This window comes from Schistocerca serialis, chromosome 4 (assembly GCF_023864345.2).
Source record: "Schistocerca serialis cubense isolate TAMUIC-IGC-003099 chromosome 4, iqSchSeri2.2, whole genome shotgun sequence".
Taxonomy (NCBI): Eukaryota; Metazoa; Arthropoda; class Insecta; order Orthoptera; family Acrididae; genus Schistocerca; species Schistocerca serialis.
The window spans coordinates 395,404,715-395,431,728 of NC_064641.1; the positions used below are offsets into that span (position 1 = coordinate 395,404,715).

The following is a 27,014-nucleotide window of genomic DNA, read 5'->3' on the forward strand; positions in this document are numbered from 1 at the left end:
CTGAGTGGCGCTCCAATGCTGCTTCAGGACCTGAAAACCAGCAATCTCCTCTGCATATCTACTTTTAATTATTCCCATTCTTCCATGGGAAGTCAAATTTTCAGTATTTATAAATGTTTGATTGGACTTGTTAATATGTATTTCCGTCACATGTATGTTCTTCATAAGCAACACGTGAAGATAAGGAGGTGGCAGGGGCTGTAACTACTCGTGAAAGAAGCTGCATCTAGCTAGGTACAGAAAGAGGACAAAGAAGAAATTTCACTGTCAAAATGCTAAGCTGACGCAGTTTAAAGTCACCTGTGTATCTTGACATCATTTTCGCTAGGATCTCCTGGCAGGGACTGTTCAGGAAGCAAAACTGGCATTCTACAGGTCAAAGTGTGGTCTCTTAGGTCCCTTAATGGCGTAGGTATCTTAGAGTATTTAAAAGGGAAAATAGAGTGGTTGAAGTTAGATCTGGTGGGATGGTAGGAGTTGGTGAAGTACAGTGACGAGAAGAATAGGACTTCCGGTTAGGTTAGTATAGGATTATCAATACAAAACCAAAAAGAGATAGTGCAGGAGTTGGCGTAATAATTTGTTGTGTATATAAAGCAGAGTGTATGTATGTACGTATGTCCAGACTCTCCTCCTAAGTCCCTCGATCGATTTAAACGAAATTTGACACAGAAACAGCAGACCTGACGAGTATCACCACTATGGGTTTTATAGCCTCTTAGCTCCAACAGGAGCCGCGATAGAGCAAAAACACATTTTTTCCCCAGACCCTGGTGCATAAGCTGCCCTGCATGACAGTCATGTTGGGCGGGAACAGTAGCGGCCTGCCAGATCAACCCACTTTACAGGGCAGCCATCATGTCAGGGACTAGAAATGGGTTTAGGTGTTTTATTAGTGTAGTATTGGTCTGCTGCATCGACCTGCTTTGCATGGCGGCCTGTACATCAGGGGCAAATGAGATTTTTCAAGTCTCTGATGTGATGTTGGTGAAGAATGCCTTTAAGGCGACAAAGACTCCATTATCAACACCTCAATGAGTTTGAACGAGGTCAGGTAACAGGGCTACAAGAAGTTGGATGTTGCTTCTGCGATATTGCAGAGAGACATGGCAGGAATGTAGCCACTGTACATGATAGCTGGCATCGGTGGTCAGGAAGAAGTACAGTCGCAAGATGACCAGCCCAGGACGGCCCTGTGGCATTAACGATGGGGAACACCATAATGTATGGCATATCGCTCTGGCACTCCGTATTGCATCTGCAGCAGGAATCTGAGCAGTACTTGGCACGACAGTGACACAACAAATTGTTACCAATCGGTTACTTCGAGAACAGCTCCAAGCCAGACGCCCTGTAGCTTTGTCTTGTGAACTGAAGGCTGTAGCACAGCTTTGATGACATCACGCTTTGAGTCGCTAGCGAGGCAGCTGATTCATAAGCAGACGTAAATTAAATTCGACTGGTGTGATTGAACTTTCTGACAGAAAATTTGAAATTAACCGTAATTTGAATGGTTTTGCATTCACAATGTTTTAAATTACTGATAATGATTTACATTGGAAATTAACAACGTTAACTTACAATAACAGACATTATAGGATAACTCACTCTGTTTGGCATACATAGCATACATGTGTATTAACTACTTTGTAATTAGTTTTCTTGTTAGTATACGATTTAATATTGTATACATATATGTACATATATGCGCACATTAACAAGAAATGGTAAACTGCACTTGACAAATATGGTATATGATTTACAGAACAGTCGTTAGCACGTCAGGTAAATGACAAAAATTTCATAAATGCGATTTTTCAGGGAAGGCTGAGAAGCATTTATTTGTATAATTATATGGCAAATTTATTCGAAATTTTTGTAGAAGCTTACTAACAGGATTCTGCATGTCCTTAAATACGTGCTCTCTCCAGATAAGAGGTATGGCAACGGACGTTTTGGGTAGCAATTAAACACAAATAAAATTAATAAGACATATTACGTGTACATACTCGCAGTTGTTGAGAACTAACAGAGAGTAAACGTAAAGATGTACCACGTGACTCCATCAGTAAGCTACGTTTAAAATCAGTACTGGTTGGCATGCCTATATAATGATGTAAATAAACACCAATTACTTGTCCTTAAACTTTTCTTTGGACTTATAGGTCTGTGCACTGAACAAGAGGAGAAACATGTACGTAAATTTGGAAATAAGCTTGGAACAGCATTACTTTACAAACCCAACATTTCAAGAGGGATTGCTAGTACAGAATCTAAAAAAGAATAAGCCTATGTTCAGTACCAATATCCATGGTGCTTGTACCTCCATAAAACGTTGTGGAAGCTAGGCCCCTATTAATAATTATTTACCATCAATCGCGTTGCTCTGATTTCCCGAAAAAATCCAACTTATGATAATGTAGGATGCAAACTTCTGTGCCCTCTGCATCAACCTGATTTCCCGTCGGAATTTTTTTATCCACATCTTCCTCTATTCTTCATCAGAAGGAAAAGGAAAAACTAACACAAATTTCCATTTATAATAATTAGATTTACATCCTTCTTATACCAAGGAAAAAGAACACAAAACTCCATATAAATGCACGCTATTCAGCATGATCCATAGACTCAATGCAACCGCTCATTTCGTTACTGCCATCTCTGAGCTAAGGCTTAGCCGGCCGGAGTGGCCGAGCGGTTCTAGGCGCTACAGTCTGGAACCACGCGACCGCTACGATCGCAGGTTCGTATCCTGCCTCGGGCATGGATGTGTGTGATGTCCTTAGGTTAGTTAGGTTTAAGTAGTTCTAAGTTCTAGGGGACTGATGACCTCAGAAGTTAAGTCCCATAGCGCTCAGAGCCATTTGAACCACTTTTTGTGCTAAGGCTTGTATTTATCACGAAGGCAGTGCCTGTAGGGTGCATCCCACTAATCCCAAACACCTCTTTTTGCGACTTCAGTGGTGGCAAGCGAGAGCTCATTGGTGGACAAGGTGGAGGTCTGTTGTGTTTTCTGATGAAAACCGGTTCTGCCTCGGTGCGAGTGATGGGCGCGTGTTAGAACGAGACCAGTTGGGGGCCTGCAACCAGCCTGTCTGTGTGCTAGATATACAAGACCTACACTTAGAGTTAAGGTCTAGATTGCGATTTCTTTTGACAGCAGGAGCACTTTCGTTGTTATCCCACGCACCCTGACTGCAAATCTGTACGTCAGTCTGGTGATTCTACCTGTTGTGCTGCCATTCATGAACAGCATTCAAAAAATGGTTAAAATGGCTCTAAGCACTATGTAACTTAACATATGAGGTCATCAGTCCCCTAAACGTAGAACTATTTAAACCTAACTGACCTAAGGAAATCACACACATCCATGCCCGAGGCAGGATTCGAACCTGCAACCGTAGCAGCAGCGCGGTTCCGGACTGAAGCACCTAGAACCGCTCGGGCGGCGAACAGCATTCCAGTGAGTGAAACTTCCTGGCAGATTAAAACTGTGTGCCCGACCGAGACTCGAACCCGGGACCTTTGCACACAGTTTTAATCTGCCAGGAAGTTTCATATCAGCACACACTCCGCTGCAGAGTGAAAATCTCATTCTGGATTCCAGTGAGTGTTTTCCAACAGGATAATGTTCGCCCACTCACCGCTATTGTGACTCAACACGTTCTGCAGAGTGTCGACATGTTGCCATGGCCTGCTTGATCACCAGATCTGTCTCCATTGGAGCACATATGGGACATCATCAGACAAAAGCTACAGTATCATCCACAACCAGCATTAGCTGCCTCTATATTGACCGACCAGATGCAACAGTCATGGAACTGTATCCCACAAACTGACATCCAGCACCTATACGACACAATCAAGCACGTTTTCAAGCTTGCATTCAACATTTTGTCAGTTATACCAGTTTTTAATGCACCAGTGTTTCACATTTGCAATGGGTTATCTCGCGCTTACATTACCTGTCGTCTTGCAATGTTAATCACTAAAATATATTACCTAGACAAATATGTTCCCGAAATTCAATTACTCTACATTAATTATTTCTTGGTGATGCGATTTTTTTTCCGTCAGTGTACTCGTAATATCTGGCTACCGTTTGTTTGTGAATAGATAGTGTTATGCCTCGTGTAAGAAGGAAAAACTTTTACATAATATGATCATCTGTGGTTGGCATTGTCGGTAATGTGAACAGCCGTCTTTACATTTTTGACATTCTTGAGGTCTACGTGAAGTCATCTTTTAAGAAGATACGAGAGACTGTTGCCAGTGTTGTCCTGAAACAGCTCGATGCAAAAGGTGTTCGATTGTTGCTCTGTTGAGCACGTACTCTCACCCGTTGAAAACATACAGATATGTGTTGCTGAGTAACTGGCATGAACCAGTTTACTATCCACTGTAATCGATGAACTCTGGTATACATACTGAAGCGCCAAAGAAACTGGTATAGCGATTCGTATTCAAATACAGAGGTGTAAACTCCCGTTGCGGAGGCAAACTTGCGGGCCGAGGAAGAGACGCCCACCACTTCCTCGCAAGACAAGGAAGAGTCTGAGGAAGAAGACCTGCCCCGCCCCAGTGCCTGCCGCTCCCAGACGCCAGACGAGCGCAGCGTGCAGCCCTTCCTAAAGGCCTGGCCAGACAGAATGCGGCCTGGCCGTCCGGCCTGTGGCCTTGAACCGCAGCCGGCAGGCCGCACTGTTGCATCGCTCGTTATTGCATGGCGGCGGTCACACTGAGTGCGGCTCTGACGCACCGGCAGCCGGCCTGCCGCACCGGCCGCCGCCGGGTTGTCACAGATTACAGATTCGCCGCAAGCCGGAGAGGCTGCTTGGCTCTGTTGGCGCACTCAACTGCTTTGTGGTCACACTGGAAGCAGCGGCACGAGGCGGTTTTTATCTTGCAGCTCGTAGTGCATGCACACAGAAAGACTTGTAGAGGAGGTGAGAGAATACAACTTTTTGTATGATACACGCGATCCTGATTTGGAGGTAGAATACATTTGTCCTCGATATACTCTTGATAGAAAGCTAAATAGTGTTGTCACTGTGATGTCCATAACTTCCAATATCGACTACTGTAAACTCGGTAGTATGGATCACCGATCTCCAGGAGAACTAGCGAAAAGAACTGTTTGTAACAGAACTGGGATCCGCCGGCCGAAGTGGCCGTGCGGTTAAAGGCGCTGCAGTCTGGAACCGCAAGACCGCTACGGTCGCAGGTTCGAATCCTGCCTCGGGCATGGATGTTTGTGATGTCCTTAGGTTAGTTAGGTTTAACTAGTTCTCAGTTCTAGGGGACTAATGACCTCAGCAGTTGAGTCCCATAGTGCTCAGAGCCATTTGAACCATTTAGAACTGGGATCCACTATCCTTCGGGCATTTTAACCTGATAGCCTTTCCGTCTATGCTTCCAAGGCAGTTCGGAAACCCCCAAAGTTCTATAAATCCTTCTTCAGGCTTCTTCCACATCTCTGTTGTAGTAGTAAAATACTTGAGCTGTAGAACAGTCCATATTGCCTGGCACACTTGTTTCACAATATCTGAGTCTGTTGAACGTCCTAACCGAAAAGAAAAAGCTGTGCTCTGGTGACTGTCGCCCGTAGTCAAGTATCTGGAAAAGATTAAAATCAATTATGCCGATAGAACGAATAGATAAGTTAACGACCAAAGATATGTTTGTTTAAATTCAATGACAATGTTATGAATACAATGAAACAAAACAATCTATTAAGTACAAAGTTCTCTCTAGCGGGACATATGGCACTAGATGTTACTATCGTTTGCTGTATTCATAAACACTGCAGATAAATTTATCACTCCACTCGTAACTACGTTGTGGGATAGCACTTTCTTCCGCCGAACCTTTCATATGATACAGCAAAACTGAAATGGAATAATTTATATGACTTCTATTTCCAGCACAAAGAGGCCACAAACGGTAAAACTTACCTCAAACAAACGGCTTGTCTGTGCCTTGTATCAATTGGCTTTCTCCAGTTCGTTGTGCACTTCTCGGTGCTACCTTTTTATCAGGCGATGCATTTCTTCGAAACATTCTCGCGACATACAAAAATATTTGAAGAACCTATCTTCGTCAGACTCTAGATCAATACACAGACGATGGTATTCTCCTAAGCTTTCTCTCTTGCTATCAATGTCGTGCACCCAACATCTCTTCTTGGTGCCATTTCGTATCGCTAGTGCAAGCTCCTCATTTCTGCAATTTAAAAAAAAAAAAAAAAAAAAAAAAAAAAAAAAAAAAAAAAAAAAGAACTTACACAAAGATAACGTGTCCCGCGTGAAGATTCCAAATCGTCTAACGCAAGACAATCGCGCTACGCATGCAAGCTTAATAATGGGTTTCGGCCCCTCCCCCACAGTGTAACAGCTGACGCATCAAGAGTCGCTGCGGCCGGCCGGCCGGCCGTTGGCTGTGTGGCGTCGCTGGCCGCTGACTGGCCCGGCCTACCGCCGCGCCGTCCGTCGCAGCGGCAGCCCGGATTCTGTCTGGCCAGGCCTTAAAGAAGGTCGCTGCGTCTCTCAGGGATGGATCGTACGCTCTTTGGGACAATCCATACCCATTCACACCAGCGGACACACACAAGCCTCCCCTTCCCCACCATCCACATGACTTAGCCACATTCGTGGCCTGTTGTATGATGTGGTGTCCAGGAAGGAACTACGCATAATCAACGCCCACCCGATCTTCACCCCCCCCCCCCCCCCGCCCCCTCTACCCCAGGACTGGGACCACGTCTACCAGTCTCGGAGAAGTGCGTGAAGGAAGAGTGGCGCTCAGGCTGGAAAAAGCCTGCCCCAGAAGAACCTGCCGCCATCACTTACTTCAACAACCTGAAGAAGCAGAGTTATGCCAATTCACAAGAGAGGTCATCACATCACCAAAGGAGGAACAGCAGCAACGATCAGTCCGTTAGTTAGTGCAGTGCAGTGCAGTTGTTAGATCGATTACTGCTGCTACAATGGCAAATTATCAAGATTTAAGTGTGTTTGAACGTGGTGTTGTAGATGGTGCACGAGCTATGAGACACAGCATCTCCCAGATAGCGATGAAGTGAGGATTTTCCTGTTCGACCATTTCACGAGTGTACCGTGAATATCAGGAATCCAGTAAAAGTCAAATCTCCGAATCGCTGTGGCCGGAAAAAGATCCTGGAAGAACGGGACCAACGAAGACTGAAGAGAATCGTGCAGCATGACAGACGTTCAACCCTTCTGCAAACTGCTGTGGTAGATTTCAATGCTTGGCTATCAACAAGTGTCAGCATGCGAACCATTCCACGAAAAATCAGCGATATGGGCTTTTGGAGCCGAAGGCCCACTCGTGTACACCTGATGACAGCACAATACATAGCTTTACGCCTCGCCTTGGCCCGTCAACACCGACAGTGGACTGTTGATGACTGGAAACATGTTGCCTGGTTGGACGAGTCTCGTTTCAAATTGTAGCGATCGGTTGGACGTGTACAAGTATGGAGACAACCTCATGAGTACATGGACCCTACATGTCAGCAGCGAACTGTTCAAACTGATGGGGGCTCTGTAACGGTTTGGGGAGTGTGCAGTTGAAGTGATGAGGGACCCCTGATACGTCTTACGACTCTGACAGGTGACACGTACGTGAGCATCCTGTCTGATTACCTGCACTGAATGCCGCAATATATTATGACTCCAAAGTCGCTGCAAAGCTCCCTATAGTCACGACCAAAGCTACAGCAATTGTTAAATATATTCTTGCACCACACTCCGAGTCCGCATGCATAAAACAATTTCAAGAAGTTCCATTTTAAGGCACAGACACAGACGCGTCGAACCACAAGGCTGAAAAGATGTTTCCTTTAGTGGAATCCGGAAGAATGTGTTGAAGTTGGATTTGCTTAGTAACGAAACACCGGAGACAATTGCAAAGTTTTGTCTACTCATTTCAAGACAACTATAAATTCCATTATATAAATTAACCGCTTTTTGTGGAGACAATACCAATACCAATTTCGGAGGGCTTCATCGGCGTGGCCATTGGAATGTGTTTCACCAAACTGAAGAAGAAACAGGAAAAAAAAAATTGTGGAAGGAATTGGACACCCTGCCCATATTCTCTACAATACTGTATCAAGCGCTGCTGGAGTCTTAACTGTCGACATTGAAATAATCGCCATGGATATATTTAATTATTTTCCAATATACATGCCAAGGACAGAGAAGCTGAAAGAGTCTGCTTATACGTTGATTTCAATCATCAGACTTCTGTTTCATTCAGAAACAAGATGGCTGTCGTTCATGGCCACACTTGAGAGAATTCTTAAGCTTTGGATTCCATTAAAAAAATTTTTTGGCGCCGAAGTACAATTTTTTGAGGCCGAAGACGGACCACCTAAAACAATTTCAAATTTTTTTCTGTAGTCCGATCAGTGAAATTAATTTCATGTTTCTGAAATCAAATTTGGTTCTGTGTGAAAAAAAATGTATTATAAAAAGCTTGCAGAAAAATATTGAAAACAGAAATATACTAATCGACACTCAAAAGATATCAGAATGAAAGGGAGACTGCCAATTTTATTGGCATGCAAACCAAGAAGAATTTGAACAAATTAAGGAATGAGAACCGTAACCAAGAAATAATTTTTTTCCAAATTTGAGGAAGACACAATGGCTTTCTAGACCATAGCATTTGATTACTTAGAGAAATGGGCTAGTTCTTTCAATAACTATTAAATAATTGATTGGATGATTGTATCTGAAACTCCAAATTGGATGGTGATCGAAAACACTGTAAAATATCTGGCTAAAAAAGATGTGAAGATGGGCTTTGTAGAAACTAAGCGTGACTCGGAAGAATGAAAATCTAAACACTCCGTGGAAGTAAGGTGGTTTTATTTACGCTGAAAATCTGTAGCAAGATTATTTTTGCTGATGTCGGCCCAGGAGACAGATGAAAGAAATTGGCTGCTCCCAGGGGCTGTGGAATCAATCTTCCAGTGCCAGTTTAAATGCAAGCTGACTTGCATGGAGTTTTATAAATACGTAAAAGGGGAAAAAAAGACTTGCTGAGAAATGTGAAATCTTCCAAAAAATATAGTGTACCAACTACTCCTGTCGCAACAAAGTTCCGTGTAATTGTGCTCTAAATAAAATATAACTGTATTAAATAAACTTTTTACTTCATTTCTACACCCCCATCTCAGAGTGTCCCACCAGGGGTCCCAGCTAGATATGCCAACCCTACCATTTGGACATCTTCGTAGATTATCCGGTGTATTTATTTACAATAATAGACAAAAAGTTTATTTTGTATGAAACCAAATCGCATTCAGTGTGTAATTTCAGTACAAGCTGTACAATCTGCTGTCATTACAGATCAAATCCGCATGGTTTTCCGGCTACCACTTACTGGGGTTGCCGCTGCAGGGCTTCAGCAGTATTAGTTTAGAGTAGGGGTCTCCAAACGTTTTAGTCTGCGGGCCACATTGATTCCTCCCACGAAGTTATAAGGGGCAAGATCTACCTAGTAGGATTAAAGAACCCTAGCACTCCATGATCACCGTAATGTAAGGCTAAAGGAAAGACGAAATCGCAAAAATCTAAGGTTGTGGGAATAGCTAGCACTGAAACGAACTACGATTTTGATTTAATTACATAATTTTGATTGGTGGACGTACCTTACCGAATGTCTGGCATATTTTATTCTGGCGAATTTCACCGACAAAAAAGTATGTCACTGCACATTCTACACGAAAGCGTCCTGCAAAGTTAACGAAATCTCAAAATCATTGTTAGCAACACTATTACTACAAGACGTAACAGAGATAGAGTATGTCCACGCATTGTTATTTCAAGCAGCGCAACAATAAGTTTAGTTATGTAGTCTTGTAGCAAGTAGCAGAGCCAGAGCATATACACTCCTGGAAATGGAAAGAAGAACACATTGACACCGGTGTGTCAGACCCACCATACTTGCTCCGGACACTGCGAGAGGGCTGTACAAGCAATGATCACACGCACGGCACAGCGGACACACCAGGAACCGCGGTGTTGGCCGTCGAATGGCGCTAGCTGCGCAGCATTTGTGCACCGCCGCCGTCAGTGTCAGCCAGTTTGCCGTGGCATACGGAGCTCCATCGCAGTCTTTAACACTGGTAGCATGCCGCGACAGCGTGGACGTGAACCGTATGTGCAGTTGACGGACTTTGAGCGAGGGCGTATAGTGGGCATGCGGGAGGCCGGGTGGACGTACCGCCTAATTGCTCAACACGTGGGGCGTGAGGTCTCCACAGTACATCGATGTTGTCGCCAGTGGTCGGCGGAAGGTGCACGTGCCCGTCGACCTGGGACCGGACCGCAGCGACGCACGGATGCACGCCAAGACCGTAGGATCCTACGCAGTGCCGTAGGGGACCGCACCGCCACTTCCCAGCAAATTAGGGACACTGTTGCTCCTGGGGTATCGGCGAGGACCATTCGCAACCGTCTCCATGAAGCTGGGCTACGGTCCCGCACACCGTTAGGCCGTCTTCCGCTCACGCCCCAACATCGTGCAGCCCGCCTCCAGTGGTGTCGCGACAGGCGTGAATGGAGGGACGAATGGAGACGTGTCGTCTTCAGCGATGAGAGTCGCTTCTGCCTTGGTGCCAATGATGGTCGTATGCGTGTTTGGCGCCGTGCAGGTGAGCGCCACAATCAGGACTGCATACGACCGAGGCACACAGGGCCAACACCCGGCATCATGGTGTGGGGAGCGATCTCCTACACTGGCCGTACACCACTGGTGATCGTCGAGGGGACACTGAATAGTGCACGGTACATCCAAACCGTCATCGAACCCATCGTTCTACCATTCCTAGACCGGCAAGGGAACTTGCTGTTCCAACAGGACAATGCACGTCCGCATGTATCCCGTGCTACCCAACATGCTCTAGAAGGTGTAAGTCAACTACCCTGGCCAGCAAGATCTCCGGATCTGTCCCCCCATTGAGCATGTTTGGGACTGGATGAAGCGTCGTCTCACGCGGTCTGCACGTCCAGCACGAACGCTGGTCCAACTGAGGCGCCAGGTGGAAATGGCATGGCAAGCCGTTCCACAGGACTACTTCCAGCATCTCTACGATCGTCTCCATGGGAGAATAGCAGCCTGCATTGCTGCGAAAGGTGGATATACACTGTACTAGTGCCGACATTGTGCATGCTCTGTTGCCTGTGTCTATGTGCCTGTGGTTCTGTCAGTGTGATGATGTGATGTATCTGACCCCAGGAATGTGTCAATAAAGTTTCCCCTTCCTGGGACAATGAATTAACGGTGTTCTTATTTCAATTTCCAGGAGTGTATTTGATAGTTCTGTTGCGTGATTGTATCTATGTTGCGAGTGTCTCACGAGTTTTTTAGTGTTTTATGCGCTGTACTAGTAGGTGTGGGACAATTCAAAGTTTGAATTCGAAGAGACAAGGAAAACCTGAAAATCTAAATACGTAAAGAAAGTGAAACTTTGCTTAAGAAGCATATTCCATAATGGTTGATTACTAAGGCTAGTCGCCGAAGTGGCGTCCATTTGAAAGACTTGCACCAGACTCGTGAGTAGAATAAAATGCAAAGAATTTTTTTACTTAAAATGTTTTCGCCTAACTAGTCTGTTAATCTTCTTTTTTTTCACTATCGCACGGAGAATGGTCTGTCTGTTTATTGTGGATAGCCACAAGTTTAACCATGACCTTCCGCTTTGTAAAGATAGAGCTCCGACGATGTCGCGGTGTATTGGTCACGATAGGCCTCGAAACTCAATTGTTGGCAGTATAGGCACCACCTCAAATATTTGGCCGGCCGGATACCAGGGATGTCCGACCAGCTAACGCGGGCCGGTTTCGGCCCGCGGGCCGTAGTTAGGAAACCCCCCGGTTTAGAGCAACAGCCGCTGCCTCATATCTCTGGGCTTAAGTATCCGTTTGCTAAAGCGGAAGAAAAATGTGCGAATCTTTCGGTTGTTTTTTTCTGTGTTTCACGATGGAGGCACGGAGAGAGAAAATGACGTGTCGCAAGTCGGTGGACTTCATTTGAGCGTGGCCTTGGCAGAAATAAACGGAGCATCGAGCGAGGTGCGCGCGCGCGTGGAGAAATATTGCGTCCGGAAAGATACGGCCGAGGCGTTCTGGAGAGGGACGGAGGGAGCAGACGTCGCTGGACAGGAGGGAGGCGAGGTCAGCTGGTGCGGCGTATCTCAGCCCACGCAAAAGGGCCAGCGGCCAGCGAAACCCGACACCAGGGAGGCACTCTCCTAACTCAGGCACGGCTTCTACCTCGCTTACTACATTGCTGTACTTGAAGAAAACTTGGTTTCTAATTGCTTATGCTGTGTTTGATTCATCGTTTAATTCTGCTTTCATAGTGCTCTCACAATAGAAATGTTGGCCTGGACTTGCCCATCCCCGACAGCATCCAAGCTAGAAGGCATCATCTTCCCTGTCCTCTGCTTCTAGCAGCTAAAATGTACACGAGAATTGAGGATATCTTGGGAGGGAGGGTGCAGCGTATTATCTCGGATGGAAAGTCATCGATAGATGGAGAAGTAACTACAGGTGTGTCCCAGCGAAGTGTGTTGGGAATCTTGCTATTCGTGTGTATTAACAATCGTGCAGATAATACCAATATTAATAGTCATAGTAGTCATCTTAGACTTTTTGCAGATGATTTAGTTATTTGTAATTAAGTACCAATAATGTCTGAGAAAAGCCGCAAAGACTAATTATGGTACACCCGGAGACAGTCCGTATGTTACTGGAATGGGAAGAAACCCTAATAACTGGTACAGTGGGAAGTGCCCAGTGTCATGCATTTCGACAGTCATCTGCAGAATATGGATGAAAATGAGGAAATTTTAATAACCTCCTTCTTCCACTTTCTTCTTTTGGTTAGACACATAGCCTGTACCAACTTTAAGTCATATCTTCCAATTCTTCAAGTTCCTTCACCAGTACTGCAGCTCCACCTGTGGCAGCCTGTTTTCTGACATCCTCTGTACGTGTTGCAGCCACTCTCTTCAATATTCGTTCATTCTGCTTAGTTACTGCAACCTACATCCATTAGAATTTGATGTAATGAAGGGATCTTTCTTTTTCTTTTTTTTTTTTTCCTATGGGACTTAACTGCTGAGGTCATCAGTCCCCAATGAAGGGATCAATTGGTACGATTGAGTAAAGTATGTTCAAATGAATGCAGGATGCAGGAGTTATGTAGGAATGTAGAGACGTGTACAGGGTATATCAGCAATGAGAGCTCCATCAGATAACTCTCTGAAGTGAAGATCTCAACAACGATTCATCATTTACTGTTTCTTTTTCACCTAGTTCTCACTGTGTTTCATGTGGAGCCTTTGGCTGCTCTCATAGTCCTCATTTCCATGGCTTTAATTCATCTTCCATAGTTCTTTCCATAAACCCATGCCTTGCCATTCAACAATGCTGATAAATGCTGTGTGTTATAGGACTTCTAGAGAGAATTCTTCTGGTCCTACTTTTTGAATTTTAAAGATTTCTCTGTCCACTCCACATGTTGCTTCACATACCAAATATTTAGAATGTCTGACTTGGTCTAAAATTTGAGTTTGAAGTAAGAGCATTCTGTTCTTCTAAAGGCTATGATTTCTGTCTTTTGTTCTAGGATTTTCAGATCATACTCCAATAATAACTTTTTTAGTCTATAAATATATCTTTACGTATTATACTTTATTTCTTATAACTTGATCGTAATTTTATAGCAGTGTTCAAGTGCCTCCCCTTACACCAGTGTATTTTTATTGCCTTCCATTTTTTTGTAATACACCTGGTGTATATGCCAAAAAGAGGTGCACTGCTGGCATATTTAATGGCAGTGTAGACCATTAAACAGACTCGGAATCATACTACCATCTTTGGCCAATTTCTCCATTGAAATTTTAATTAATGGTAAAGTTACCAACTACTGTCATGTTCAGACTATGTGCAAAAATCACAGGTGCAAACTGATAATGGCGGTGATGATGACAATGATGATGGTGATGATGATGACGTAGTTTAAAAGAAGGAATCAGAAGTAGTTAACTACTTCTTTTGTTGGCTGTTGGAGACATAAAAAAATATAGTGACAGATAAATAGCCCCTGGGAGTTAGTCAGTATAGTTCTCTCCCAACCTATATGTAGCAGTAAGAGCATTAAAAGATAAATGGTTCAAATGGCTCTAAGCACTATGGGACTTAACATCTGAGGTCATCAGTCCCCTAGAATTAGAACTACTTAAACCTGACTAACCTAAGGACATCATATACATCCATGCCCGAGGCAGGATTCGAACCTGCGACCGTAGCAGCCGTGCGGTTCTGGACTGTAGCGCCTAGAACCGCTCGGCCACAGCGCCCAGCTCCATTAAAAGACAACCACTGTTATTGAACAAAGCCACCTTTTGCATGAGAAACCTTTTTTTACACAAACATGTATAATGTACTTGCAACTGAACCACTTTATTAACCATATAAGCACTAACCGAAATAAAAATAACCGAAAAAGTGTTTAAGGGATTTTATGATAATGTAATCTAAATAGCGTAGAGATCATTGGAAAATTATCCAAAGCAAGCTCTATATAAAAAAGAAAAAACATTGCTCAAGTGAAAACTAACCTAGGGATAAGTCTACCAATTGCAATGCCTGTTATCTATGCAAGTGGGAATTAAAAGGTCACTATGTCAGAACATTATCAAAAAGAATGTACCTGTTAATAGTTACTAATCTGCTGTTCTTTGTGAACTAAAGCTTGCAGACTAACCTCCATGAGTCATGTTCTATTAGTTATTTTTGAATGAAGTAGTACTGGGTAATTTGGATCCTCAGTTTCTTTAGATGAAGCCTGGCTCAGCCTATATGTGTACGTGAATTCACATTATTCATAAGAAAATGAGTTGTAGAATGCAAAATTGCCTTCAAATTGCTGTAGACAGAGGCTTCAACTATACAAGTGTCCAGAGCATGATTTAAAATATCTAAACATGGAGATAAGTTTTAGAAAAGACTCACTTTCCATGATAACAATATTAATTTACAATGTTTAAACAAGAACACGCATTCAGTCAACATAACATGTGAATATAAATGTACTATCAGATAATGCTGGCTTGCACCATTCTGTGGGCTACGTGAGTATAATACGTTGAGTGTTTACAAGGATGGTTTGATAAGTCTGGTAAATTTCCATGAAAGGATGGAACACTTTTGTTGCACCTAGATGGTTGGTAAGCTTGATTGTTCCATGGATCATATAAAGAATTTCAACAACCTACAGCATACAATTCATCGTAGACAGCTGTATAAATTGGTCAGTGTGTTGATTGCACAGAATTGGACGAAGTTCACAGGGACTCAGCACCATTACTGAAGACCATTTAATTTTGGATTAATAAAGTTAAACGTGGTCAGACAAGCACTAAAGACAAAGCACACTCTGGGCATTCAGTTGAGGTAACCATGAAGGAAACTGGTGACAAAATCCATGATATGGCAATGCAAGACCACTGAATAAAAATCGGTGCAATTGCTGACACTGTAGGCATTACAGCTGAGCTAGTGCATAATATACCTAATGGTAAATTGGCTATGAAAAAAGCTGTGTGCAAGGTGGGGGCCACGATTGCTCAGTCAACCAAAAGCACATCTGGCACAACATTTCAATACCACATCTTGTGATGTTTAATCATAACCCACAAGACTTTTTGTGTCAATTTATGGTTGTTGATGAAATCTGGATCCATCATTACACAGCAAAGTGAAAACAGCTGTCAAACCAATGAACAAAAGATGGAGAAAGTGTACTGAAGAAGAAAAAGATCATTTTGTCAACTGGCAATGTGATGGCCTCTGTTTCTTGAAATTCCCAAGGAATAATTCTCATAGATTACTTGGAAAAAGGCAGAACCATAACTGGATCGGATTTTGCTACATTGTTGGATCATTTGAAACTTGTGTTAACTGAAAAAAAAAAAAAAAAAAAAAAAAAACATTGGCACACAAAAAAGTGCTCTTTCACCAGGATTATGCACCACACCACACATTTGTAATAACAATGGCAAAAGGGCATGTATTGGGCTTTGAACTGGTTCTTCATCCACCCAATTCACCAGACTTAGCCCCAAGTGACTTTTTCCTGTTCCCTAACTTGCTAGGAAGAAATTTTCATCAAATGAGGAAATGATAAGTATGTTGTAGAGTCTGACAAAACACATTTGTCTGATGAAATGAAAAGTCAGAGGATCACTGGGTCAAGTGTATATTCCTCAAAGGAGACTATGTTGAGAAGTAAGGTGAACTATTTATTAAACAAAAATATTTTCATGCTTTTTACCAGTCTTATCAAACCATCCTTGAAAATCCTTAATAATGACATTTTTAAACTAAAGATGGAATAAAAATGTGACTGAGTTGAGGAAAATGAAATATGTTTTGAAATTCAACTCACATCATTTATATGAGAACAACTATAAAATAAAATACTGCTTTCTCGTGATCAATCCTGCTGCAACAGTAAATGGCGATATTCTTGCACATATCCAGAATTACTTGTTATGTTCATTTTAAATAGGACATCCCTACACTTGGTCTCATACAATGTTCAATAATTAAAAACCAGTTTGAATTCACAACCAACACTTCTGTTTGTGCCCCTGAGCTCCAAAAACACGAATAGATTGTGAGGACCAGTTACTGGAAAATCTTTGGTACCTACTAACTAATTTTGCCACTGTGTGATTACATCACTACAAAAATATAGTCTTCCAATAACTAGATCTCAATCAAGGGAAGGGTGGATGTGACAGTGGCGGCACAGTTGTTTTGCAAGGCTACATATGGAGTTAGTTATTCATATGCTAGGGACAAATAGAAAAATTATATACAATATAGGACCTGTTACAGTCCATAGCACAAAGAAAATGGAGCATTCTGAGTATACAGCACCAAAAATAATTCCAGGCATTATATAGCTACTACTACTAGCTGCTTAGTGGGTGCCATACTGTCAGTGTACATAGAGAAAAAAGGAATATCTTGCCAAGAAAATGAGGGCACATCATTTTGAAAAACTTGTAATTGTCATTTCAATGACTAATAAAAAATGACCTCCGCTGGTGTAATACCTATTCCAATGAAAATATATCATCATTTTTGTTACAATGTTATGCCTGTGCTTCACTAAGACAATCTGAAAAATTACTATGGAAGGACTGTAAATCACTGTTTAATTTCCTAAAAACATTGTTGTAAGACATGCCTCAAGTTTGCTCACTGCAAACCTTAAAAATTACAATGCAGCATTCCATTTTCTTGTTGAATATTCGTGTTTATTATGTAGGGTGCGTGTTCAAGAACTTGCACCCACTGTAAGTGCAACTAACAATCACCTTCTTAAAAAAGAAAGCTCTCTGGACTTGCAATTTAACTAGTGTGCAGAATTTACTTTCAGAGATATATAAACATGTTTTAGAGTGTCAAAGGGGTACTGCAATAATGGACCAGTGCCTAAAACATCCTATTTCCATTATTCTTATTTTCACTGCAGATACCAGTTCTAGTTTCACAGCTCATGCTGTAATACAGCAATTGTGCAGTTTCGTCACTGCAGCAACAAAAGTATGATGTAACAACACAACAGTGAAATGTATGTCATTCAGAACCATATATTCTTCTGAAATGAAATGATCATAGGACATTATTGGACAGGAGACCCTATCCAGGATTGTTCAGCTGCCTGGTGCAAGTCTTTCTATTCGAAGCAACTTCAGCATTGTGTTGAAGATGAGGTGAAATGATTGGTACAATGCAGACACTGAGTTCCAAGTCAAATGAAACCTTTGACTCAGCCTGTAATGAAACCTGGGATCCCACAATCTAGAAGCAGTGATAATATCCACTAGCCCATGAGCTGCGGAATATATATTCTTGTAATTCCATTTCACAGTTGTCAAAACATTGCATGTCTATCCTTAATTCAACACTCTCTCTCTTCCTGTGCCTTTATCCAGCCAGTTCTGGGCTGGGACTAGTATGGTGGTTCTCCAGTTATGCAGAGAACCCACCATATATGTCTGTACCTGTAGGCTATTATTATTATGTGGTTGCCACTTACAAAGGCAGTTTAAAGTTATCGCCACCTGCCCTCAGGAAGGACTTTGTACATCCCTCCTGTTTGCATCTAGTGTTTTGCATCAAATGTGACATTTTTAAAATTGTTTGTTTATTGTGTATCTGAGTCAGGTTTTGGGACACAGCCCTTTATCAAGTAGGTGGATGTGGTAAACCACCTAAAAATACATCCGGCTGACCAGCATACTGGTTCCATTCTTAATCCAAGATGCAGACTCAATCCAGGCCCAGCACACCTTCCCATGTCCTGGAAGTGGGCACTTTAACTTGCTCGGCTATCCAAGTGAATTCCTTTATTCAGTTATCCTCACACAAATGTTGTAAGATGATACAGTGTTTCAAGTTGACAGGTAACATTAAAATCAGCTTCCCAATTTCTGGAAGCATTATAAATTTTGTTGCCTGTGATATAAAATTACCATATATGAAATCAGCAAGACACTTTGTATTATGTTTTTGCTAGAGGAAAATTATTCACAGCTCATTGACTGGACTTGTAAATTACAAAAGCAATCCACAACTCTCTTCACATGACCTATTTCATTTGGGAAAGGAGATACAGTAGATTCTTCTACCAGTGATAAATGTATTATTGATACAGAAAATGAATAACTACAACAAAGAAAATTGGAAATGATTGGGAAGAAGCTGTAATTGTTATTTTGTAATTTTGTATTTTTGTTTTGAACTTCAGTTTTGGAATAGTTTTAGAACATACACAAGTAAACATGACATTACCTATATTAAAAATGGATTTCTGGGATAATAATTATCATCACTTGCATTAGTAATAATTATATTTGCCAGTTTTACATAATTAAAGAAATTACTTCATAAATTTTCAGCAAATAAGATGTATCAGGTTAAAATATTCTACAAGTCTGGGAACAGGCGCATGAAATTAGCAAACCGTCACAGGAGGGGATTGGAGTCTGGATGGGGGAGGAGCTGGAAGGCAAGAGCAGAAAAGAGGGGAAGTTACGTGGAGAGTGATTCACAAACTGAGTTGGAGGGGGTAACATCAAAAGTGCTGTTTCCTCCAAAAACCTCTGATTTGACTGCAAGCTGTGGAAAGTGACACCCAGGGTGTTCCAGCCCTTGAGTTTTTTAGTGCAGTGAAAAGTGCAGAAACCACCAAATACAGATTCATAGTAGAAGAAGAAACGGATTAGTTTCTGCTTTATTCATTCATCTGCATTTGAGCCATGGCTGATGCACCAGAGAAACCAAAGGAAAAAGTGAGTAATAATTTCTGGTTCAGCATAAATGTGAGATTCCAGATTTCTCCTACATTAAGCTACACTTGGTATCATCACAGTTCACAGGAAATTTGTAATGATTTTTTCAAAAATTGTGTTTCTTACTGACTATTTTCTGTAAAATATTATTAAGATATCTGATAATAAATCCTCACAGTAGATATGAAGGCTACAGTGAGTTACCATTGTTAGTATTATACCATATCTTTTCAAGTTTAAGTACTTTAAATTTTGAACTGAGATGGATGGACATAATATTGTGAGCCATTATCATCATCAGGTGCGTTATTTTGACATCGTTGCATCATTTCTTCCTGTTCCACTTATGAATTTTTAGTATTGCAAATAAATGTCATGAATTCTACAAATTGTTTTGTTCTCTCATGCCATTTGGCTATTTCAGAATAAAAATTCAGTTTTCACTATTAAGAGACTCATTGTTTTTAGCCATACATTTTATGTAAGATATAAAAGAGAATGATATAATGAGAAAATGAAACTCAGAGAACTAGTAGGAATAAAAGACTCTGAGACCTTCATTTAAACTGAATAATGACAGCTGCACCAAGAATGGTAATTTCTTCTTATATTTAATTCAACTTTTTGCATTTTACTGACTGACTAAAAACTTGCAAGTCATGCAAAACTATAGAAACAATCTAAAATTGTACCTACTGAAGTTTTATGCTGGTTGTTGATTGATAACAATTTAAAAACTGTTCATTCAATGCACTAAGTGCTAGCTCCATCACTTTCTCAGATACCTGGTAAAAATCATGGCTTCTGTTCTTTCAATTGGTTATGATATGCCTATTTTGTATGAGCTGATTTTTATCATATTCCCCATTGCCCTTCCTGCAGATTTTACAGTTTTGCTGTTTTCTGACTTTTGTGCAATGCTTATTCATTTCTTCATATTCCTGAGAAGTATTTGTCCTTACCAAATTGTCTCCAGTTATAGCTCTCAAATTCTTTCTTCTTTTTGGACCACCATGAAAAAACTTTCATTGCAGTTTTGATTCACACAAATACTTATTCAGATGAGATTCTTAATCTGTATGTTACCAACTAATTCTGAGTGTGACATTTGTCTTAGGTCTCTCTCTTCCTTGTTTGATTATCACATCTTAAGTTGTTCTCTTTGTCTGAATTTTCTGCTGTTGAGAATTTAAAGGAACGATCTGCTTTACATAATAAAAAGTTTTTGATACCCAAGATCTTTTGACAGATATAACTGTCATCTCCAGACAGTTATATTTGTTGAAGTCTGTTGTCAAAAATAAAGATGAATCTATGTGGTCTTAGCTACTGAAAGTTTTCTACCAATTGTTCTTTTTGATTCATATGTCTTGCCTGAAAAACCTGAAGTAGTATATTATTCTATCCAACATCTACTAGCTTCATTCTGCTGTTATATTTCTTTAACCTCACTGTTTTAGTGAAACATAGTGTGAGATTGGTATCTTTTGAAACATATTTCATTCTGTTATTTCTGTAAGTGTCACAGTCACTTATAAGAGTGAATTTTTCATTCAGTATGTGTCGTAGCCACACCTAACACTGAATGAATTCTTATAGATATCAGAATCACTAACTTTCTTAGTGTTTCTTTGGTTTATACTATTAATGCCAATTGCTAATGCCACAATGAAAAATGTATGCCTAAATTCATTTTTCACTCTGTGCCACTGCCTTTTGTCTTGTATCAGCATTTCTTTCGTTTCACACCGGTACTCAGAAAATACATTTTCTTGTTCATAGTGTATCAATAGTATAATACCTCGCTCATTTTGTGAATATTTCTTTATATAATTTTGGTTCATTGTTCAGTAGTTTTCATTGCATGAGGACACCTGATGTTTTTGGTATTGAATCAATGTGTGTGGTATGCAGATAATACTAAATCACTTCCTAGTGACATAGTTCCACTGCAGTTGTTAGCTAAACTGTTTTCAGAGTGCAAAGATCCTCTATTACTTTGGAATTAATTACTTAGTTCTTTTGCACACAGTCTTACTCCCGCATTCAATAGTTTCTTTCTGTTGCCAGGCAGTATTACTATGCTAGATTTAGGCATGTATAGCAATGTGATCATGGATATTATACTTTCTTGAGGTCTGTTGCTCTTGTTTATTACATTCCTTTTAAAGAATGTAAGAGTTTCCATAATATGGATGAACAGTAGAGGGGAAACACCTGAGATTTTAAAGAGTGGTTTACATGAGATTCATTGTTTGTATCCTCTCAGGATTCTAAAGCTCTTTTCCATTGCAATTTGAAAGTCCCGCATTTGAGGTTGCCCTAAATATCATATCATATTTGATATGACAATGAAAATTGGTATGATAAGCACTTTTTAACTTTCCCACTACATCATACTTTCAATGTGGCAGCTTTTACTTCTACACTTACATCTATTTTCCACAGTCTGCCTTATGGTTTGCAGTGGAGGGCACTTTGTGCACTGCCGTCACTTCCCCCTTTTCTGGCTGAGACATGTACACTTCGTTTGAAGAATGAGTGCTGGTAAGCCTTGGTGTCAGTTCAAACCCCATTACTTTTATCTTCATGGTCTTTTTGCAAAATATATGAAGAAAGAAGCATTATACTGGTTGACGCTCAGCATTTTAACAGTAAACCATGCTGTGATGCAAAATGCCGCTCTTGCAGCATCTGCCACTGGAGTTGACTTAGCAGCCACTGGAGTTGACTTATTATCTCTGTGAGGTTTTTGCACTTATGAAATGAACCTGTAATGAAATATGCTACTCATCTTTGGAATCAATCCTATCTGGTGTGGATCCAAGACTGACAAGCAGTATTTAAGTATTGGTCAAACAAGTGTTTTGTAAACTGTTTCCTCTGTTGATAGACTACATTTCTTGGGGATTCTCCCAATGAATCTCCATTTGGCAACTGCCTTGGGCACAGTTAATTTTATATCACCATTCCACTTTAAATCACTCCATAAGCATCCTCCTAGATATTTTATGGAAGTGACTGCTTTCAGCAATTGTTCTGCAATCATGTAATCATATAATACAGACCCCATATTAGGAAAACAGTCTTAATCGCGATTTTTTATTTATTTAATGCTGACCGGTTTCAGCCCATTGCAGGGGCCATCTTCAGGGCAAACATATGGTCGACTGCTGGTGGTGTCACATCTACTGAGGTGTGGCAGGAGACTGTCTCCTGCCACACCTCAGTAAACGTGACGCCACGAGAAGATGGCCCCTGCGAGGGGCTGAAACCGGTCGGTACTAAATAAATAAAAAGTTGCGATTAAGACTGTTTTCTTAATACTGAGTTAATTTATAGCAGTCACTGTTTCTCCACAACAATGTTGTCCAAACATATAGTAAAGGTCTTTATATCTATGTATTCACATTAGATGACATTATTCAATTTTAAAACTCTTTGGAAGTATAAGCCCATATGAAATTAGTATCTTAACAGTTACCAACTGGTTCCTCATAGACAGAAAGTATGGGAAATGTGGATTATCATTTTGAGCAATGTGGAATTTTTGTGAGACAGGTTTTTACTGTGCACCCCTAATTAATTAGTCTACGAGGTGCAACAATAAAGTAATGAGACTGATTTTCTTTGCAAAATGTGGCAACCCTAGGCTTACGTAGGCACAATATCTTTGACCTTGGCCTATAAGCTGCTTCTAGTCCAAGCGGCACATTGATGCAACTGCACAGTCGTGAATTGTCCTGTAATAAGTTAACATGTGTTTGTGTCTCTCGTCATGGAAATGGAACCACATAATATTGCGCAATGGTATGCCATTTCTTATTGGGTGAAAACAAGACAACAACTTATGGTAAGCTTCAGAAGGCTTTTGGGGAGGAGGTTATGTCAAGAGCTCAAGTTTTTCGTAGGCATAAAATGTTTAGTGAAGGCAGAACGAATATTGAAGATGAATAATGCTGTGGATGCCCATCAACCTCGCGGATGGATGTCAACTTGGCCAGGGTGTGTGATCTCGTATGATCTGATCAAAGATTATCCGTGAAAATGATTGCAGAAGAACTGAACATCAGTCGAGAAATGGTTCATGTAATAATAACTGGAGATCTTGGTATGAGAAAGATTTGTGCAAAAACTGTCCTCAAAAATCTCACACCAGAACAGCGAGAAACAGGGGAAAATGTGACAGCCAATCTTTTAGAGCAAACGGAAATCAGTCCAGAATTGTTGAACCGTGTTATCACTGGTGATGAAAGTTGTTTTTTTCAGTATGATCCATAGATGCCAAAGTTCACAATGGTGCTCAAAGGGATCACCCAGACCGAAAAAGCTCGCATGTCAAAGTCAAAAGTGAAATTTGTGCTTGTGTGCATCTTTGATTCCAAGGGAATTTGTCATAAAGAGTGGGTGCCTCTGGACAAACAGTTAACCAATATTACTACAAAGAAATTTTTGAAAGAATTCATATAAGAGTTCTTCGTGTCCATGCCAACATTGCTGATAATTGGATTCTGCATCACGATAATGCGCCATCCCATACTGCTATGTCAGTACAGCAATTTTAAACCTGAAAACAAATTTCAGTACTACCATAGCCACCTTATTCACCAGATATCGCTCCGTGCAACTTTTTTCTATTTCCAAGAGTCAAAACGGTGGTCAAGGGACACCAGATGTCCAAAAAGCTGTGATGAGGGTCTTGGAGGATATTACAGAAGCTGAGTTCCAGAAATGTTATAATCAATGGCAGAAGCACTGGAAAAAGTGTGTGCAATCAGAAGGGAACTACTTTGAAGGAGACAACACTAAACTTGACTAAAACGGTAAGCAACATGTTTTTTCACATCTGTCTCATTACTTTATTGTCACACCTCGAATGTCTAGTTGCGAAGTTGTTTTGTGAGAGTGTTTATTGATTGCTGTAATTACTTTGCCAGCCGCTGGTGGCCAAGCGGTTCTAGGCGCTACAGTCTGGAACCGCGCGACCGCTAGGGTCGCAGGTTCGAATCCTGCCTCGGGCATGGATGTGTGTGATGTCCTTAGCTTGGTTAGGTTTAAGTAGTTCTAAGTTCTAGGGGACTGATGACCTCAGATGTTAAGTCCCATAGTGCTCAGAGCCATTTGAACCATTTTGAATCAATTGCAATGCCCATTTAAACTTAGATCATTAATTTATAGAAGGAACAGGAGGGATCTCCATACTGATCCTTGAGGCACACTATATTTAATTAAATGATCACCTGATAAGCGTTCTGTGACAGTTTTAAGGCTTTTATCAGTGTGCCTGATGTTTTCTGCATGTTTATGATGACTCAGGAATTGATCCAACTACTGCACAAGCCTTGATCTACATGCTGTTCAAGCTATGATAGCAAAAATTTATGACCCGCTGCTTCCAAGGTTTTTGTTAGCTCAGTGTGTATTTCCATTTACTGTCTGTCAGGCTCAGTATACACTTAATAAATAGTACTTATTCTTGATCTCTTATTCCTGAATCTGTGTTGTTTCCAGAATGACATTTTCACTCTGCAGCGGAGTATGCACTGATATGAAACTTCCTGGCAGATTAAAACTTGCGCCGGACTGAGACTTGAACTCGGAACCTTTGCCTTTTGCGGGCAAGTGCTCTACCAACTGAGCTACCCAAGCACGACTCACGCCCCGTTCTCACAGCTTTACTTCTGCCAGTACCTTGTCTCCTACATCTACATCTACATCTACATCTATACTCCGCGAGCCACCTTACGGTGTGTGGCGGAGGGTACTTATTGTACCACTATCTGATCCCCCCTTCCCTGTTCCATTCACGAATTGTGCGTGGGAAGAACGACTGCTTGTAAGTCTCCGTATTTGCTCTAATTTCTCGGATCTTTTCGTTGTGATCATTACGCGAGATATATGTGGGCAGTAGTAATATGTTGCCCATCTCTTCCCGGAATGTGCTCTCTCGTAATTTCGATAATAAACCTCTCCGTATTGCGTAACGCCTTTCTTGAAGTGTCCGCCACTGGAGCTTGTTCAGCATCTCCGTAACGCTCTCGCGCTGACTAAATGTCCCCATGACGAATCGCGCTGCTTTTCGCTGGATCATGTCTATCTCTTCTATTAATCCAACCTGGTAAGGGTCCCATAGTGATGAGCAATACTCAAGAATCGGACGAACAAGCGTTTTGTAAGCTACTTCTTTCGTCGATGAGTCACATTTTCTTAGAATTCTTCCTATGAATCTCAACCTGGCGCCTGCTTTTCCCACTATTTGTTTTATGTGATCATTCCACTTCAGATCGCTCCGGATAGTAACTCCTAAGTATTTTACGGTCGTTACCGCTTCCAGTGATTTACCACCTATGGCATAATCGTACTGGAATGGATTTCTGCCCCTATGTATGCGCATTATATTACATTTATCTACGTTTAGGGAAAGCTGCCAGCTGTCGCACCATGCATTAATCCTCTGCAGGTCCTCCTGGAGTACGTACGAGTCTTCTGATGTTGCTACTTTCTTGTAGACAACCGTGTCATCTGCAAATAGCCTCACGGAGCTACCGATGTTGTCAACTAAGTCATTTATGTATATTGTAAACAATAAAGGTCCTATCACGCTTCCCTGCGGTACTCCCGAAATTACCTCTACATCTGCAGATTTTGAACCGTTAAGAATGACATGTTGTGTTCTTTCTTCTAGGAAATCCTGAATCCAATCACAAACCTGGTCCGATATTCCGTAAGCTCGTATTTTTTTCACTAAACATAAGTGCGGAACCGTATCAAATGCCTTCCTGAAGTCCAGGAATACGGCATCAATCTGCTCGCCAGTGTCTACGGCACTGTGAATTTCTTGGGCAAATAGGGCGAGCTGAGTTTCACATGATCTCTGTTTGCGGAATCCATGTTGGTTATGATGAAGGAGATTTGTATTATCTAAGAACGTCATAATACGAGAACACAAAACATGCCGTAAGCGAAATAGGCCTATAATTATTCGCATCTGATTTATGACCCTTCTTGAAAATGGGAACGACCTGCGCTTTCTTCCAGTCGCTAGGTACTTTACGTTCTTCCAGCGATCTACGATAAATTGCTGATAGAAAGGGGGCAAGTTCTTTAGCATAATCACTGTAGAATCTTAAGGGTATCTCGTCTGGTCCGGATGCTTTTCCGCTACTAAGTGATAGCAGTTGTTTTTCAATTCCGATATCGTTTATTTCAATATTTTCCATTTTGGCGTCCGTGCGACGGCTGAAGTCAGGGACCGTGTTACGATTTTCCGCAGTGAAACAGTTTCGGAACACTGAATTCAGTATTTCTGCCTTTCTTCGGTCGTCCTCTGTTTCGGTGCCATCGTGGTCAACGAGTGACTGAATAGGGGATTTAGATCCGCTTACCGATTTTACATATGACCAAAACTTTTTAGGGTTCTTGTTTAGATTGTTTGCCAATGTTTTATGTTTGAATTCATTGAATGCTTCTCTCATTGCTCTCTTTACGCTCTTTTTTGCTTCGTTCAGCTTTTCCTTATCAGCTATGATTCGACTACTCTTAAACCTATGATGAAGCTTTCTTTGTTTCCGTAGTACCTTTCGTACATGATTGTTATACCACGGTG

At 41.3% G+C, this 27,014-nt stretch overlaps 1 protein-coding gene across 2 annotated transcripts in view; it reads left to right on the plus strand.

Moving 5' to 3' along the window:
• The window catches only part of LOC126474922 (myosin regulatory light polypeptide 9-like), a 145,665-nt gene that overhangs the window by 21,336 nt on the left and 97,315 nt on the right, over window positions 1–27,014 (plus strand). The window contains exon 1 of one of the 2 annotated variants that reach the window (XM_050102429.1): window positions 19,206–19,408. The exons of the other annotated variant lie outside the window; for it this stretch is intronic. Coding sequence (XP_049958386.1) covers window positions 19,376–19,408 — 33 coding nt within the window. The 5' untranslated portion in view covers window positions 19,206–19,375. Of the gene's footprint in view, window positions 1–19,205; window positions 19,409–27,014 lie in introns of those variants that run through there. 2 annotated transcript variants of the gene reach the window in all.